Genomic DNA, 16,376 nt, shown 5'->3' with positions numbered 1-16,376 from the left:
ATCCCCCCCCCCCCCACACACACACAAACACACACTCCCATTCTTGCCTGCTCCTTTGCAATTAGCGAGTGGTAAATGCGTAACACACTTGGAATTTTCCTTCGGGATGTTCCGCACCCTAAAGCCCGGCACACAACGAGTACACCAGCGTCATGTGCAACATACGAAGGTCATACAGTGATAGCGCACAGACGTGTAACTCGCATTTTCCTTGCGCGTGTTTCATTTTATGCTCGGCATTGTGACAAATTGAAGAATATTCAGTGGATTTTTGGAATATTGCGTTAGTTCTCTCACGGCGAAAATGAGCGGACGACTCGATGATTTGAACTCCAAGCAAGTAGATGCCCTGCGATCGGTATTTATAATTTTGTTTTCATTTAATAGAATGGTTTGATAATAACAAACTAAACTACGACTGAGGTCACACATTAATGTGTATTATAGGACATACATAATGACAGACAAGAAGGAAAAGTTCAAACACAGAAGAAATATTGAGACATATCAATGAGTCCATATTTTTGAAGTTTAAGATTTTAGATGTCTCATGTTTCCTTCTGGCATAGATCTACATAAAATTTGTGCTTTTGGTGAGAAAGCTAAAATTGCTATTGTCTCTTTTTTTACTCTTGTTTTGTGTGCTGAACGCTCTTGTGCAAAGGGTTGCAATTCTAGTATTTCCTGTTCTCTCTCAGGATTAGAATTCATTTCAAGCCATCAGAATTTTCGCTATTTTCTCTTCTTTCAGCATGAATCATCTTTTCAATAAGTATGATAGTGCCGTGAAACAAGTTTATATATACATAATCTGTCTACTGTCAGTCAAGGACAGACATCTTAAACAGCGGATAGGGTGGTGAATATGGGCATCAATTTTATGTGAAGGGTTGCATATTGGTTGTAGTAATAAAGATTGGTTTATGGAGCGTGTAACATTATGGCCGCATCACGGAAGCATGTAGTTCCGTCATTAGTTGCGCAGCTGAAGATACACCTGTGTGCCCTCACTGAGACATTAATCGCGCAATAAATGTCAGTGCAATGTCACCCAGGTCTACAATACATATTTTACGATCAATGTATTGTACATATTAATGTATTCATTGCCAATGAATCTGATTTGATTTGATTTGATTTGATTTGATTTGACTTGATTTTATTTTATTTGATTTATTGATTCCTGTATTATCATTGTACATGAACATACATGTACATGTACAAGTACATGCATTGTTGGAGCCATACATATACATAAACATCAGTTGTTAAAATATTTTTCTTCATTGCCTTTACACAATGTTTATATACAGCAGAAACCTAACGGCAAGACAACCGTACAATGAATAAGACAGTAGATTTGCGTGCAGCCCTCGTATATAATACACATAGAAAAAGTTAGGAGGGAGGGATGACTTGCGTAGAGATAGGATAGTAGAAAGGAGAAAGGGAAAAGAGAGGTCTGTCTGCTTTCACTAAAGGCTTACACAAAGTTAGTTCACTTGGATCACTGATCAGTAAGGCATGACAAAATATTTCTCACCGAGGTACAGGTGAACAGTTACAGTTCATGGTTGGTTACATGATTACATAATAGATGAAATGCGACGACATTTCTACGAAGGAATTTCGGTGTATTATACACTAACAACGACAACGAAATTACTGATACCGAGAGTAACATTGTTTTTACAGCTTTCCTAATAGAATACATGGACTTTAAACGTCGAATTTCCGAAGGAAGAGAGTTCCAAACATCGGGTCCGGTGTGTCTAATAGATTTCAGAGCCATCATTGTTTTATGATTATACAAATGAAATTTATCAGATTGTCTTGTGGGATAAGAATGTATGTCCTTGTTTGGTTGAAATAGTGAGAAGAAAGAAAATGGCAACTGGCCATTATGTAAGCGAAACATAAAGAGTGAATTATGCACAAAATTAATTTCATTTACCTTGAGTGTTTTTAATTCTGCGAATAAGGGATCAGAATTGTCTCGATAACCTGAGTTGGTGTATTTACGTATTGCTTTCTTTTGTAGAAGTAATATATTATCAATGTGAATTTTTTTAAGTTGCCCATACAATGTTGCAATATGAAATGTACGATAATATCATTGAATATCAAAATAATATATTGAAATAAATGATAAAGGGATCGTATAGTTTTGGTTGAGACCTAACTTCAGGTTACCTCTCATGAAATATGAAAGGTCATGTAATACCATGAGGAATTCAACGTTTATTTGATAAAGATTGGTTTTGAAATTGCCGAGATATCCCAAACAGAGCGATTCGAGTCCCACCTTTTATTACGATCGCTTTGTTTTACTTTGTTTTTGGATGTTTCAGCCATTCCAAAACAGATTTTCATCAAATAAACTTTGAATTCCTCTTTAGAATGATATGCTCTATACTATATCACAAGTGTTTTCTTGGTATCCCGGAAAAAGTTAAAAACCCAATTCTCATTTCCACCAATACAGTACCATTCCTTTAAATCGATCAATTCTTTTGAATTCTTCACACATATATATTTCATTTCATTTTCGGACGAAAGTATACAATATGACATCTGCATTATAAACAAAGTAAAGTACAATGTGACTTTTGCATATTCAAATGAGATATGAATGCATGTCATTTGTTTTAAATGAGACAAGACATAATTTAGATGAAGAAATGCATGGACAAACTGTAACTGAATCGTAACCAAGAAAAAATGTCGGAAATGGAGGGGACTACTAAAAAGCCTAGCTTGTACAATGCAATGCACTCGTGAAAACGAAACAATAAGACATATAATTCCTCGAGAAACAGAACATGAAACAAATACGCACACAAACGCACACGCAGACAGAAACAAAGCAGCTCTCTTACATACGCGTGGAAAGAATAAACAGGAGGTCAAAGGTCAGAAAAGGGACAGGAAGAGGAAGACAGGGTAAGGAGCTGCTGCAAAGGAGGAAGAGTTCAAGGGTCGATGCCAAGGCAAATGAGACTACAGTCTTACCGTGATATGGACTTTATTTAATAAATGATATATTATAACGATTATGAAATAACTTAAACAAAGTTAAAGACGTTAAAGCAAAGAAATGAATCAGCGGCTTTCAAAAATGCCAGTCCCCAGTGATATAAGAATTAATTCAAAAAAAAAATCTTTAATTTGAAAGTAAAGGTGTTAAAGCTTACAGCTTCTTTTATGCTGCTATCAAGGGAATTCCAGAATTTAGCTCCGGCAAAGGAGAATGTAGATTTTGAAAAAATCGTCCTAGACAGCGGTAAATGAAATTCATTGGATTGTCTAGTGGGATATGAATGTACAGTTTTATTTTGAATAAACATGGAATCAAACACAAAAGGAAGGGAATGATTTTTTTCACTTTGTACATAAACTGTCCTAAATCTAACAATACAAATCCTTAATTTTAAGATATTATTTTGATGAAACAAGTCATTAGTATGACATCTCCACGATTCTCTACAAATAATACGAAGAGCATTTTTCTGCAATAATAACATTCGTTCCAGATACGAGGAATAAGTGTTACCCCAGGCGAGAACGCCATAATTCAAATAAGGTAAAATCAAAGATGAGTATAACATTAACAGAACATTTTTTTTTTAATAAGATTTAACTTTATTGATTACGCCGATATTTCTAGAGATTGTACGGCAAATCGATTCAATATGCAAATTCTAGGTGAGCTTATTATCAAGAAACAAACCTAAAAATTTAATTGAGGAAACTTTTTCTACGGCTATAATATCCAGAAAAACCTTCTAAGGTAATTTTTCCCAAGAATTACTGAAAAGCATACATTTAGTTTTATTGAAGATTAATTGACAATTTGTTATCTCCTATCCAGTAAAGTAATTTATTTAACTCGATATTCAACGTATCAAGGACATTATCAACATTATCATAGTTAGCACTTTTTGTACTCTTTAAATTCCGAACTATATCAATTAGTTTGTTCCTGTGTGTGGAAGGAAAAAAAAGAAACTGGATTTAGGAGTTGTGCCATTGTGAGATCATTATGTTTGACTGAAGCAAACTTGATAAACGCTGAGTATGAGCAAATGCCAACATTTGATCAAGTCTTCTGTTTGGGATTCCAATCATTATAATGTTTGTGTTTGTCTCTTTGTTATGTTTCATTTCTAGCTGAAAACAAACTTGAGCGATGTACTAGAGCCTCGACACAACGACCACCTGCTTTTACGATTTTTGAGAGGTAAGACTGTATCTCCGTTCTTCTTAAGCCAGAAGAAAAAAAAACCCGTGTATTTATCTTTTCATTCAAAATGTAAAAAGTGTTCTCGTGTTTTTTATCTTTTATTTCGTAAAAATCTTCAACGAAGCTATAGTGAACACATTTTGTTACTATACCTTACCTTGTCAGGTGAATGGATTTGTTTTCCTATCATCATAAATTAATGATGAAACAAACTAAACTTAGATCCACGTTATCACACCATCATCTGGCCTTTTGAGATTAAATGTTTGTTATCACTGTTGAGGATATTTGTCACAAACGTATATAATGTTTTCTCTATAGAGAAGTGCTTTCAACCAAAGTGCTAATATCTTTCTTCTTCCCCATTTTTCTCTTTCTTAACCTCTTTCTCTTTTGCTTTCCTGTGTTCTTTTGCCAAGATTCCTATCGTGATAAGCACAGAGAGATTATGAGTCAATAATGTTACCTAAAGTTAATAAGTTTACTTATTATCTTCAAAAATACCATCCTTTGAATGTGGAACTTCCTTAACGTTTAATTATTATCAGTGCTAGTTTTGACGGGTACTACCAACAAGAATGTCTGTGAAGTTAATAAACTCCAATTCTCTTCAACAATCTTATTAAACATTAATTATTACAGCGGAGAAATACATTGTCTTTAATTCTGTTTAGTTTTATGAAACGAGGCTATTATTATGTAGACAATTATTCAGTCAAACAGTCATCAGATGGCAAAGTTATTTTATAAAATGATTTGACAGTGATAAAAAGACTAAAAAAGAAAAGATGGAAGAGTCTTCAAATTAAAATAATATAATTGAATTTAAAACATCACGAGTATTGTTGGGGGGTTTTTCTGGGGGAAGCAATGATGTTGGCCAAAAAATACATAGCATACGAACTTTAAATGAGGTCCGATTTTAATGTCAGTATATTCCTGTTTGTTTGATATCAAAAGTCAGCTTTAATAAACATTGATTATAATTGCTCTTAAAGATATTCAGTGTTTGGTGTTTTATTATCTAGCACGGAGGTTTTCAGTGAAAAAGGCAGAGCCGATGTTCAGACAGGTGAGTACCAACGATATTTACTCTGCAGAAAATTTGGCTGAAAATGATCCTTTACTTCTTCCTTCTGGTATTTTCAAGTTGTTGTTGTTTTTTCTCTCTCTCTCTTCTTTTTTTCCTCTTTCTTTTCTCCACGTTCCTCTGTTTGTTTGTTTGTTTGTTTGTTTGTTTGTTTGTTTGTTTGTTCATTTCCATCTGAGAAGATGGCTAGATAGTCCATATTCAGCTATGCTAAGCTGGTCTTCCATGAGGTCCAGTTGGATGTGAGGTAGGACCACTTCACCAGGTTAAACACCCTGCTCTTTGCGATGAAAGAATGAAGCAGGATCTTTTACGTGTATGAGCTGTGACTCTTTCATACACTAGACCTCCATTTTATGTCCTATCTGAGGGACAGAGTGTTTTGCCTCTTGCTAGAGGGGACGGTATGTTTACACACAACATTGCTCAGTCCAGACTCGGGATCGAACTCGGGTCCCTTGGATCGTGAGGCAGACGCGCTAGCGACTGAGCCAACTCACCGCTCTAAATCTCGTTTTGCTGTTTTCCTACGAAGATATAGCTTATGTGTACTCTTAGAGAGATAAGTGTCTTTGACTGAATTCCATGGGCATGTAAAGCAGAGGACCGAAGGAAGTATAACTGTGACAAAAAAAAAACCAACCTTATGTGACCCCCACCACGCCTCCATTTGCTTTTACTGTCCAGACTGAAATTCTCGAATACGTCAATCATTTACAGAAATTATGAATGTATTAATTTTTAACATTATTTATTTTTTCTACCTATTACTACAATGATAGATGAGCAAACCCATGTTAAAGTAAAAAAGGGCTGTGCTTTTTCTCACACAGGCACTTTGGGGTATTAGACGTTAATTGTACTGTATTCAACCATTATCTGGTTGTTAAAGTTATCAAAATGATTAAAGTCGTAAATGATAACAAAAGAAACAAAACAACAGAACTGAGTTTATTCGTAGTTTTTCTTCTCCCTTATGTCACATTGGAGAGTCTTTTTTTTTCATCTATATTATCTAATATTTTTTTAACGTCTGATTATCTTTATCCAGGACCTAATATGGCGGAGTCAGAACCGCATTGATACACTTCTGGAATGGTATGAGATGCCTGAAGTAAGTAAGAAGTCTGATAAAATGCGGAAAATAGATAACAAATAGAAAATAGTGAATAAATGAAAACATAAGTGACATTTTAATTTGCCCTTTGTATATATACAGTATGTCCCCAAAAAAAAAATTACAACGGGACCCCCCGCAATGATATCTTTAAGAATAGCGAATCAATCTAAATACAAATTCAGGTCATGAAACTATAACTCATTGCCCACATCTTACAGAAAACCCCATTCGATTTGCTTCAGTGGTCAAAGAGAAATACGGAATTTTGTAGAGGATGTCGGGAATCTCTTTTGTCCAAGTTCTGTCTATTATTCACGCACTAGAGCATTGAATTGCTAAAATTGGAAAAATTAGACTCATGACATGCTTTACAACAATCTACATTTCTCTGTGACCGCTTAACCAAATTGAATGAGGCTTTCTGCAAAATAAAGCTAAGATGTTATATTTTACGGCCCCGAAGTAGCACTTAGACAGGTCGATCATTTTGGATGTTATCAATTCGAAAATTTGATTGTCACTTTTGAGGGACATACTGCAGTATGTCCCACAAAAATTACAATCAGATTTTCGCATTGATAACATCGAATATGATTATTTTTTTTCCATACTACTTCAGGGTCTTAAAATATGACATCTTAGCTCTATTTTGCAGAAATCCCCATTCGATTTGGTTAAGCGGTCACAGAGAAATGGGGATTGTAGTAAAGCATGTCATGAGTCTGATTCTTCCAAGTTTAGCACTTCGATGATTTTGTGTGTGAACAATAGACAGAACTTGGGACAAAAGAGAATCCCGACATCCTCTACAAAATTCCTCATTTCTCTTTGACCACTGAAGCAAATCGAATGGGGTTTTCTGTAAGATGTGGGCAATGAGTTATAGTCTCATACCCTGAATTTGTATTTAGATTGATGCAATATTTTTAAAGATATCATTGCGTAGGGCCCCGTTGTAATTTTTTTTTGGGACATACGGTATATATATATATATATATATATATATATATATAGCGGAATTAGGATATATATACATATTTACACACATGTATTCTATAGTTTTTCAAGATTTGTTTCCCTCAAAAAATAATTCCACGCCCCATGTCATGGCAATGCTTTAGGGAATACCTTTAGCTACACTCACCGAGAGAGTAAAGCAAGACATCTATTGTTCTGAAAAGACTTTTACTTGTGCCTTTTCCCACATTGTAATGAGTTAGACATGTCCTATCCAAATCTCAGTTGCCATTATTAATGACGCTGCTAATGTCCACAAGTGACTTTCAGTTTGGACAGCACCTTGCTATTAAACCTGAAATGAAATCCCCACCACGGAAACGCAATCCTCATTACGCTGTGCAATCAATGACCGTTAATACAACGACACAGGCAGACGATAAAGCTGATTACATTTTGAGTATAATGTTGGTCATTTTCATGAATTACTTGCCTCTTTCCTAATAGTGAGGAGTTTATCGAGACTCTTAGATGAAAATCTTCATTATCGTCATGATCATTTTCTTGATTCATTGTCCTTGTCCTTCAAGACGAGAAAAATAAAAATGGCAAAGCATAACAGCCTCCTCAGAGTAAATAGGAGTAAATTGATACGCTAGACACACAAAATAACTGCTGTTCACGTGTTATGGGGGCGATGAAGTGATTTGGTCAAGACTACTGTACCATAGTGTGGACATGATCTCTGTCGTAGCAGGCAAAATCCATAAAATAGATAGAGAAAAATATCCATGACATTATCTTATTTCACCTTTTCAATATGATGATTATGTGAACCTGTGATGTCGATTCATTAAAACATAATTGTGAATTGCTAATTTTGAAGTAAATGTAACAAAAATGTGTCAAGATTGAGTGTAGATGGAATGACAGTCCGCCCCTTCTTCAATTTCTCATCAAGGTTTGCCTGAAATACTGGCCTGGAGGCGCCGTGGGACTGGACAAAGAAGGTCACATCGTTTGGATTTCTCCCATTGGAAATGTCGACCCGAAAGGTATGACCACATTTTGTCACAGCTTTGCATACTCCGGTCACACACACACACACACACACACACACACACACACACACACACACACACAAATATATAATCTACATACACTTTAAAGTAAGTGTACATGGATACACATAAAATACTGTACATTATGTACATACCGAGAAAGAACGAGATAAGTGTGTGTATGATGAATATGCAAAACATGATTGTACCATAACATCTAAACTACATCAGGCCAGAATTCAAAAATCCTAGAATGTTACATACATAATATAAAATTGCATGTTGTTGTTATGTTTTCATTTGACATAATGCGTTTAAAGTGTAACTGTATACATAAGTTAAAGTGTACGTCAAAGTAATTAAGCCAGAAGAACAGAATGGTAGAAAAATGTAACAAAAGCGAAATGATAAAAAAGGACAGGCATGGAATATAAGTGTTATATATATATATATATATATATATATATATATATATATATGTATATATATATATATATATATATATATATATATATATTATAGGGCCTATACCAAGTACTGCTATTGTTCGCAACCACGTTACAGTGTACAATAATCTAGTGTGCAGATGTCACTTTTTTACAAACATTATTTTAAAAAATCATTGAAGGATGCAAGTCCGTTTTCATACAAAAGGCAACAGAGTAGGTTTTTAAGTAAAAATTTAAGTAAAAAAAATTAAATAAAATTATACACATAGGTGTTTGTGTGGTGATACATTATCAGCATTATGACTATTTCAAAAGAAGTTTCAGCGTAAATCATGTAATAAGTTTTTGTTCATATAATTGATATAACTTAAGTTTTGCTTTTTCTGCAAAACTCGCATGTTTCTCAACAGGTCTCCTGTTCTCTGTGAAAGCAGGTGATATCATCAAGACAAACATTTTCATCCTGGAACGACTTCAAAAAGAACAAGAAGCAGTTTCAAGAAAGGTGGGTTAGACTGTTTGGGAGGAACAATTCACTTCAGCTTGTTCTAGTCATCGTTCTTAGATTTAGAAACCTGTACATATTATTGGCTTTTAAGTACGTTTAGGGCCTACTTGATGAAAAGGAAAGAAAATCAATCATTACCATGGGCAGTTATTATATCAGCACTTTTCGAAGTTCGCACAAGTCATTTCTGTCTTGTCGTTGTACTATTATGTCTTTGCTCTAATGTTCATATTTTACTGTTACTATGATTATGGTTAGGGAAACACAACTAAAGCGCGTGTGAATGCAGTGAAAGCCGACTTGGATGAGATCAGAATTATGTAAACTAAAACAAAGACAAAATCAGGGAAATGCAATAACATGGATAGGTATTAAGCAATTGACTAATACTTTAATTGAAAATAACAAAAGAGAAACACATGCGAGAAAACATACTCTCGTGTTCATATAGTAGGAGCGCACTTAGGAGTTCTCATTTATTGATGCTCTATCCATTCTCAAAAAAGGAATGGACAATTTTATATTTGTTGACTTTTGGGGATGGGGTAGCGTAAAGATTGCTATAGCTTTCATTTTGTCCTTTCTAGGACCTATATTATCTGTGTATATGAGTTTTATGATTTCAATATCATGATTAAAAGCAGCAATTCCTAATTATGTCATCATCGTTACCACGTAGAGTTACGTCTACTATGAAGCTGTTCTTTATCTGATTGACTAGTTAGTCAAATAAATGTTTGAATAGTGAATTACTTCATTGATTAATCGATTGAATTCTTGATTAAATTAACTTCTTGATTTGATTGATTGATTGATTGATTGATTGATTGATTGATTGATTATCCAGCTTGGTCGTCATATCGAAGGCATAACATGGATTGTCGATCTCGAACATCTAGGCGTATCGCACATGTGGAAACCGGGTATGACTGTAATGACAGAGGTAAGAACATGAATGTTTATTCATCAGTTGGAAGCAATTAATTTACTACGTAGCACACACACACACACACACACACACACACACAAAGATTCAAATTGAAGGATATAAATCTACACTTCCACCAGCACAAGAAAACGCACTTGTACAATTATTACAGAATTATGCAAAAAAAAAAGACGAAAGAAAGTTGAGGGAATGCATAAAACCAAACAGAAAACACCAAAACTATTTATTGGTTTCGAAACTTGGTAACGTTATCACGTAAGACTGTACTGTTTATGGCAATCAAGATTGATCTTTAACACTATGACTTTTTCTCCGTAGATTCTTTCTGCTTTTTGTTTCTTGTTTTTTGTGTTGTATTTTTTTCAAAGACATTTTTTTATTCTACTTATTTTCTCCAAAACACATACACACGCACAAATTAAAGGTCCTGTTTACCTTTAAGAACCGTGATTTACAAAATATTCAAGATATGACATTCAATGCACATGGCTGTGTAGGTCTGTTGTACCACAAAACAGCCTATCATATACAATTTTCGCGATAAAGCCTAAGATATAAGGAGATTTCTGCATTTTTCTCAATAAACCGTAACTCTAGACGGTTTAGTCTGGAAACATTTTTATTATAACTATTGGTCACATTTTTGTATATTTAACATGTTTAATAATTAATATGTTTAACATCGATTTTACCTATTCAAATTTTTTCAGTGGTTGTTTTTATCCCTAACTCACATTTTAGAACTATTTTAAAGCTCTAATGCTGGATTTTATTTCATCTGCAAATGGTAAATTATGCCTAAAAGGTCGCTGGGCTGTTTGAACAACACTACCCGGAAGTGATTCATCGCCTATTTCTCGTCAGGCCGACAAAGTTTTTTCCAGCTGTCTACTTCATCCTGAAGCCTTTCCTCAGTGAAGGGACACGAGAAAAGATCAAAGTCATCGGGGGTAATCATTTACCATGTATATATGAGTTAGCTATTGGATTAACAATGAGAAGAACAATATTTCTTTCATTTTTTTAAGCTTTAGTCACTTTTAGTTTTATTTATTTTTAGTTTGAGTCACTTCTTCCTAGAATAGAGTGTTCAGTACATCATTCTATTAAGTTCCATAAAGTCATGACAACAAATCAGGATTTATTTGATAGGAAACTTTGTGTGTACCATGTGGAATTTGTACCGCTTTTTTAAATTATACATCGTGGGAAATTAAAGTCTGAAAACTGAAATCATAACGAAGTTATATAAACAATATAAATTGATGTATTCATGAAATACATTAATTCATCTGGTTTTCATAGTTACAAGGCACATTTTGATGCTCAAAACACGAACACATGATTGTATATCTAAAATGAAAGTAATAGATTTAGATAAATAGTCAAATAACTGTTTTTCTTTTAAATTTGTATGCATAAATTCCCATAAGTGGCATTTTAAAAGTACAAGTCATGTTATATGTTAGTATGTCCTTTTAATTTTCTGAATCTTTCACTATGGACTTGTGTCTTATTATATTCAGGTATCAGAATATTTACATACCAATGCACGCATCTATCCACGTCACTGCGCACAGGCAAATGTAAACAAAGAAAAATGTGCCGTAATATCAGTTTGTTTCATTCACTTCCACTAGCAAAAAGTGTGCATTAATATACAAATATGAATAGAAACACTTTTTGACATAAACTATGAATTTCGTAGGGCCTACATGCATAACACAGTAATTAAGAGGAAATATATGCAATTATGGCATAATATCCTTTATAATGACACGCCCGATACACCTAGCTACATGGAATGACAACCGCCTGATTTGACTTTGTATGGAACAACACCTTATAGGAAGCTGGAAGGATGTGTTGCTGAAATACATAGATGCTGATATACTTCCGGTTCACTGGGGTGGAACTATGACCGACACTGGAGGTAATCCGAACATGTGCCCCACAAAGGTGAGAGCGACACACACACACACACAAGCACACATGATTGAAATGGAATACAATCGTAAAATGTGATTGTATTAACATGAAAATAGAAAATCTATAATTTTCCCCTTTTCTCCCCTTCCTCCCTCTTCATTATCATCATCAGGATGAGGTATGCATGGCGAAAAAATAATTATTTAAAAAGCCACTCAAAGGCAGAAAAAAAAAGAATCACCCATTTTGAAAACAAAAACAAAAAATTGAGAGTATGCCCCTGGTCGTAAAGATCAGCACCTTCCTATTCTCATAACGACTCGACAGAAACCATGATTTCCCCTTCATTCCTATTCGTCTACTAGACCATCAGTCTATCAAGGGTGTTTTAATACTGGTAACAATCCATTCTCTTATCAAGTCCACTTTAACAGCTTGTCACGTTGCCAAATAATTTCGAATCATCTGATTTCAGACAATATTTCCAGGTGAAACACCCTCTTCTGAAGGATTTTTTTAAATACTTGTCACTCAACATTTTCGTTATTCAATGAACACAACATGATGGAGATGATGAAACTGATGTCATTTCCTGTTGTCCCATCATTCTTTGAAAAAAAGGTGCACGGTTTCATTTAAATGAAGGCAAAATTTATGTGTTGGCCAGATAAACCTAGGAGGCAAGGTTCCGACGTTCTACTACCAGAAGGGCCGCGGTCTCGAACATGACGACATGATGACCACGCAAGAACTTCCGGGTAGAAGGTCAACAGAAATCAAGTTCAAGGTCAACACCCTTGGGAGCATATTCAGGTGAGTTTGCAATCGATCGTTCATTATTTCTTATCTTTTTTTTTCTTCAGTTGAAGTTAAGACATTCTAGATCAAGCACCATGAGCGCCCTTCCAAGGAGGATACCGGCGCTATATAAGAAGCCGTCATCGTTTTCATCATCATCATCATCATCATCATCATCATCATCATCATCATCATCAGTTGTCATAATTGTGCTATCATTCATATCAGAAGTAATATTATTTGCTGAGCAATTTCACCATCATTATATCTGACATTCTGCTTTGTAATCATTATCATTACTGTTTTATCACTATCACTAACATACAGTCATGACGTATTATAATTGCTGCATTAACTGTCATTATTCCTTTTGTTGCCATTATCAAATCGTCATTGTTATCGTTGGAATGCATTAATTTCCTTTCAAACTGGCATTGTATCTTGAAGCAAAGCAAATATCGTGATATAATCAGCGTTTGTGTTCATGCCGTCATTACAATACTTCGTTGGCTGTCACGTTTATTTCCAAGGCATGGACGTTTTCATGCTTTTAGTAGATTGTTTCTGTATGTATGTATGTTTTGTTCACAAAACTCGAACTTAACCACCATAGAGATTGTCGGAGCTTTGCACTACCTAGCAACAGCTATGGAGCTTAATGGGTCGGAGCAGGTGAATGAAATGCTTCGGAGGCTCAAGGAAATGAAGCATCCATACAGTGTAATACATTTAATACAGAAACGGTCTATTCTGAGTACTGTTCTTCCACTTATTACAATACCGTAGCTAATCTTGTTCGTTGTCTGCGACATTTGCGTTTGTTTGCGTGTAATCAGATCAGACTTTCTTCCAGAGGTATCCGAATCGGTAGAAGGAAAAAAAAAGTCAAACAAAAAAAGAAATTGAAACTATACACAAAGTTTCTAGCCACACTACTTTTTGCAGTATTTTCATCGAAGAATTTTAGTATTTAACTAATTGACTTTTTGTTGTTGTTTTCTGATCGTGCTCTGCCATAAGTTAGGATTAAGCATGACTTTTTTTTTCATCTTTTTAATCGTTTTTTCCCATCTTTTTCATTTTTTTTTCATCAACTTGATACAATTTCGTTCTAAAGTGCATGTGTCATACCTGACTTTTAATACTAAATGAAGATCAAATTCCCTTATTAGGTACGAATTCAAGACGGAATCTCACGACATAGCTTTCGGCATCACTCGAACTACACACACGGGTGAAAAGGTTGTTATCATGGAGGAGAAGCGATACAACAGTCACATCGTACCTGAAGACGGTGAAGTTGAGTTCGAGGAGCCGGGATTATGTAAGCAGCGAATATATGATACTGCTTTCTCTTTACTTCTTGTTTGTTTATTTGTTAATTTGTGTGATTGTGTGTGTGTGTGTGTGTGTGTGTGTGTGTGTGTGTGTGTGTACGTACCTGGTTAGTTGTTGTTTGTTTCTTCAGTGTTTTTTTTTTCTTTGTTCTTCTTGGTTCCATTCTTGGTTCTTGTTGGTTCCATTTTGTGTGCAGTTATCCAATTCGGCCTATACATATTTCAAATTAAAGGTTTTATGACATACAAATGCATGTTGATTTGTGTTGATTCTTGACACTCTCAACATCGCTTTTGCAGTGAAGTGAATATCTGGAAACATGCCATATATTTTAAATAATTTTTCTTCTATTTTTCTTCAGATTACTTGGATACGCCCACAAAACCTTCCAAACCAAGATTCTGGTTGTGACATCATCTATCAATCATGCTAAAGTACTAATTATGATTAACAAAAGACATTGTAATGCATCCTCCCTGAGACCGAGCATAGCTTGCATGTTCCCTCGCCATATGTCTTTTGTTAGTCGTATTAATATCACAGAAACATGCAAATTATGCTGAGTCGAGGGGAAGGTGCATTCCTATATCTTTTGTTAAACATATCAGTACTTTAGCAATGATTGACAGATGAGGTCACAACCAGAATCTTGATTTGGAAGGGGTTTTTTGTGGGTGTATCCAAGTAATCTGAAGAAAAATAGAAGAAAAATTATTTCAAAATAATTATGGATTGTTTCCAGGTATTCGTTTCACTGCAAAAGTGATGTTGAGGGTATCATAAATCAACACAAATCAACATGCATTCGTATGTCATAAAACCTTTATCCTGTAAGCATAGCAATTAAACATTAATCAGTGTTACATGTGGCATGTCATTGAGATACATTGATGATACTGAAGAGAGGACTAAAATAGCCGCCTACAGTAGCGAGGAAAGACTAGTTAATACGCTCATCGAGATCTATAACTCAGAGCAATGAAAAACAAGAGGAATTAACTTTCACATTATTCAGTATACATACTGTAAACATGCAGCATACAAAGTGTACATCCTGTATGATGAGAAAAAGGGTAGGCAATGTTGTATACGTCATCAACGAGAATCTGTTTTACTATGCAGTGTTATATATCAAAGCATCTTCTTTCTAGAAAACCATCAAATCGAACTTGTGGTACCCATGAGCCTGTTAGCGATTTGTATGCATTACACCCTTTTCCCCCAGTTTTTGACTGGTGGTGTCCAAACAGTGTGCATGAGGCGTGAGCAAGATCAGTTCGACGACACGTCTAACCATTATGACTAATACTAAGGGCTTCTGAATCAATTCCCACAGACATTGTTAAGTTTGACAACCACGGAGCCTTCCAGAAGACCAGGAAGCTCAGTTACTGGATGGAGGTCATCGAGCCACGACTCGAAGTCAACGCATCGATGCTCGGAGCCAGCGTGGACGACATCGTTCGAGACAGCGGCTATCATGAAGGTCATTTCCTCTCAAGAGGGCTCTCTCTATCAACATCAAACCTACCACAGAAGACTTCATCCTCTTCTAAGGGTATTACTCGATCGACCACACCAGTTTAAAAAAAAAGAGAGAGAAAACAATGGGGTCTCCTTTGAACAATATTCAGCCCAGGAATCGTACAAAAAAAACACAAGATAAAGCTTTAGACATTGCGTGACATTCGCGTTGCCTACCGAAGAAAGCAGCAAAGTGTATATATATATATATATATATATATATATATATATATATATATTGATCTTTCAAGGTTGTGCTGTCCTTGTTTACACTCTCTGGCAAACAGAAGTGCTCCAATGTGGTGGAATGCAATACGTTCATGATGTTTTGAAAACCACATCTATACTACAGCGCCATCCTGTTTGTCGCCGAAGCATACTCCCTCCAAATGGCGACAGAGTCATATGCG

At 35.1% G+C, this 16,376-nt stretch overlaps 1 protein-coding gene across 1 annotated transcript; it reads left to right on the top strand.

The window, feature by feature from the left end:
- Positions 1 to 304: 304 nt before the first annotated feature.
- Positions 305 to 13,123, top strand: LOC139726234 (SEC14-like protein 2). The gene is made up of 10 exons (XM_071637301.1): positions 305 to 358; positions 4,171 to 4,240; positions 5,272 to 5,315; positions 6,385 to 6,447; positions 8,372 to 8,465; positions 9,331 to 9,425; positions 10,276 to 10,371; positions 11,183 to 11,327; positions 12,227 to 12,336; positions 12,974 to 13,123. Exons 1-10 carry the CDS (start codon positions 305 to 307, stop codon positions 13,121 to 13,123), a joined length of 921 nt encoding a protein of 306 aa, XP_071493402.1.
- The last annotated feature ends 3,253 nt before the right edge of the window (positions 13,124 to 16,376 follow it).

Source organism: Diadema antillarum, unplaced genomic scaffold (assembly GCF_040938485.1).
Source record: "Diadema antillarum isolate AM-2024a unplaced genomic scaffold, OU_Dant_1.0 seq00000082_RagTag, whole genome shotgun sequence".
Lineage (NCBI taxonomy): Eukaryota > Metazoa > Echinodermata > Echinoidea > Diadematoida > Diadematidae > Diadema > Diadema antillarum.
This window is presented reverse-complemented; position numbering and strand designations above follow the sequence as displayed.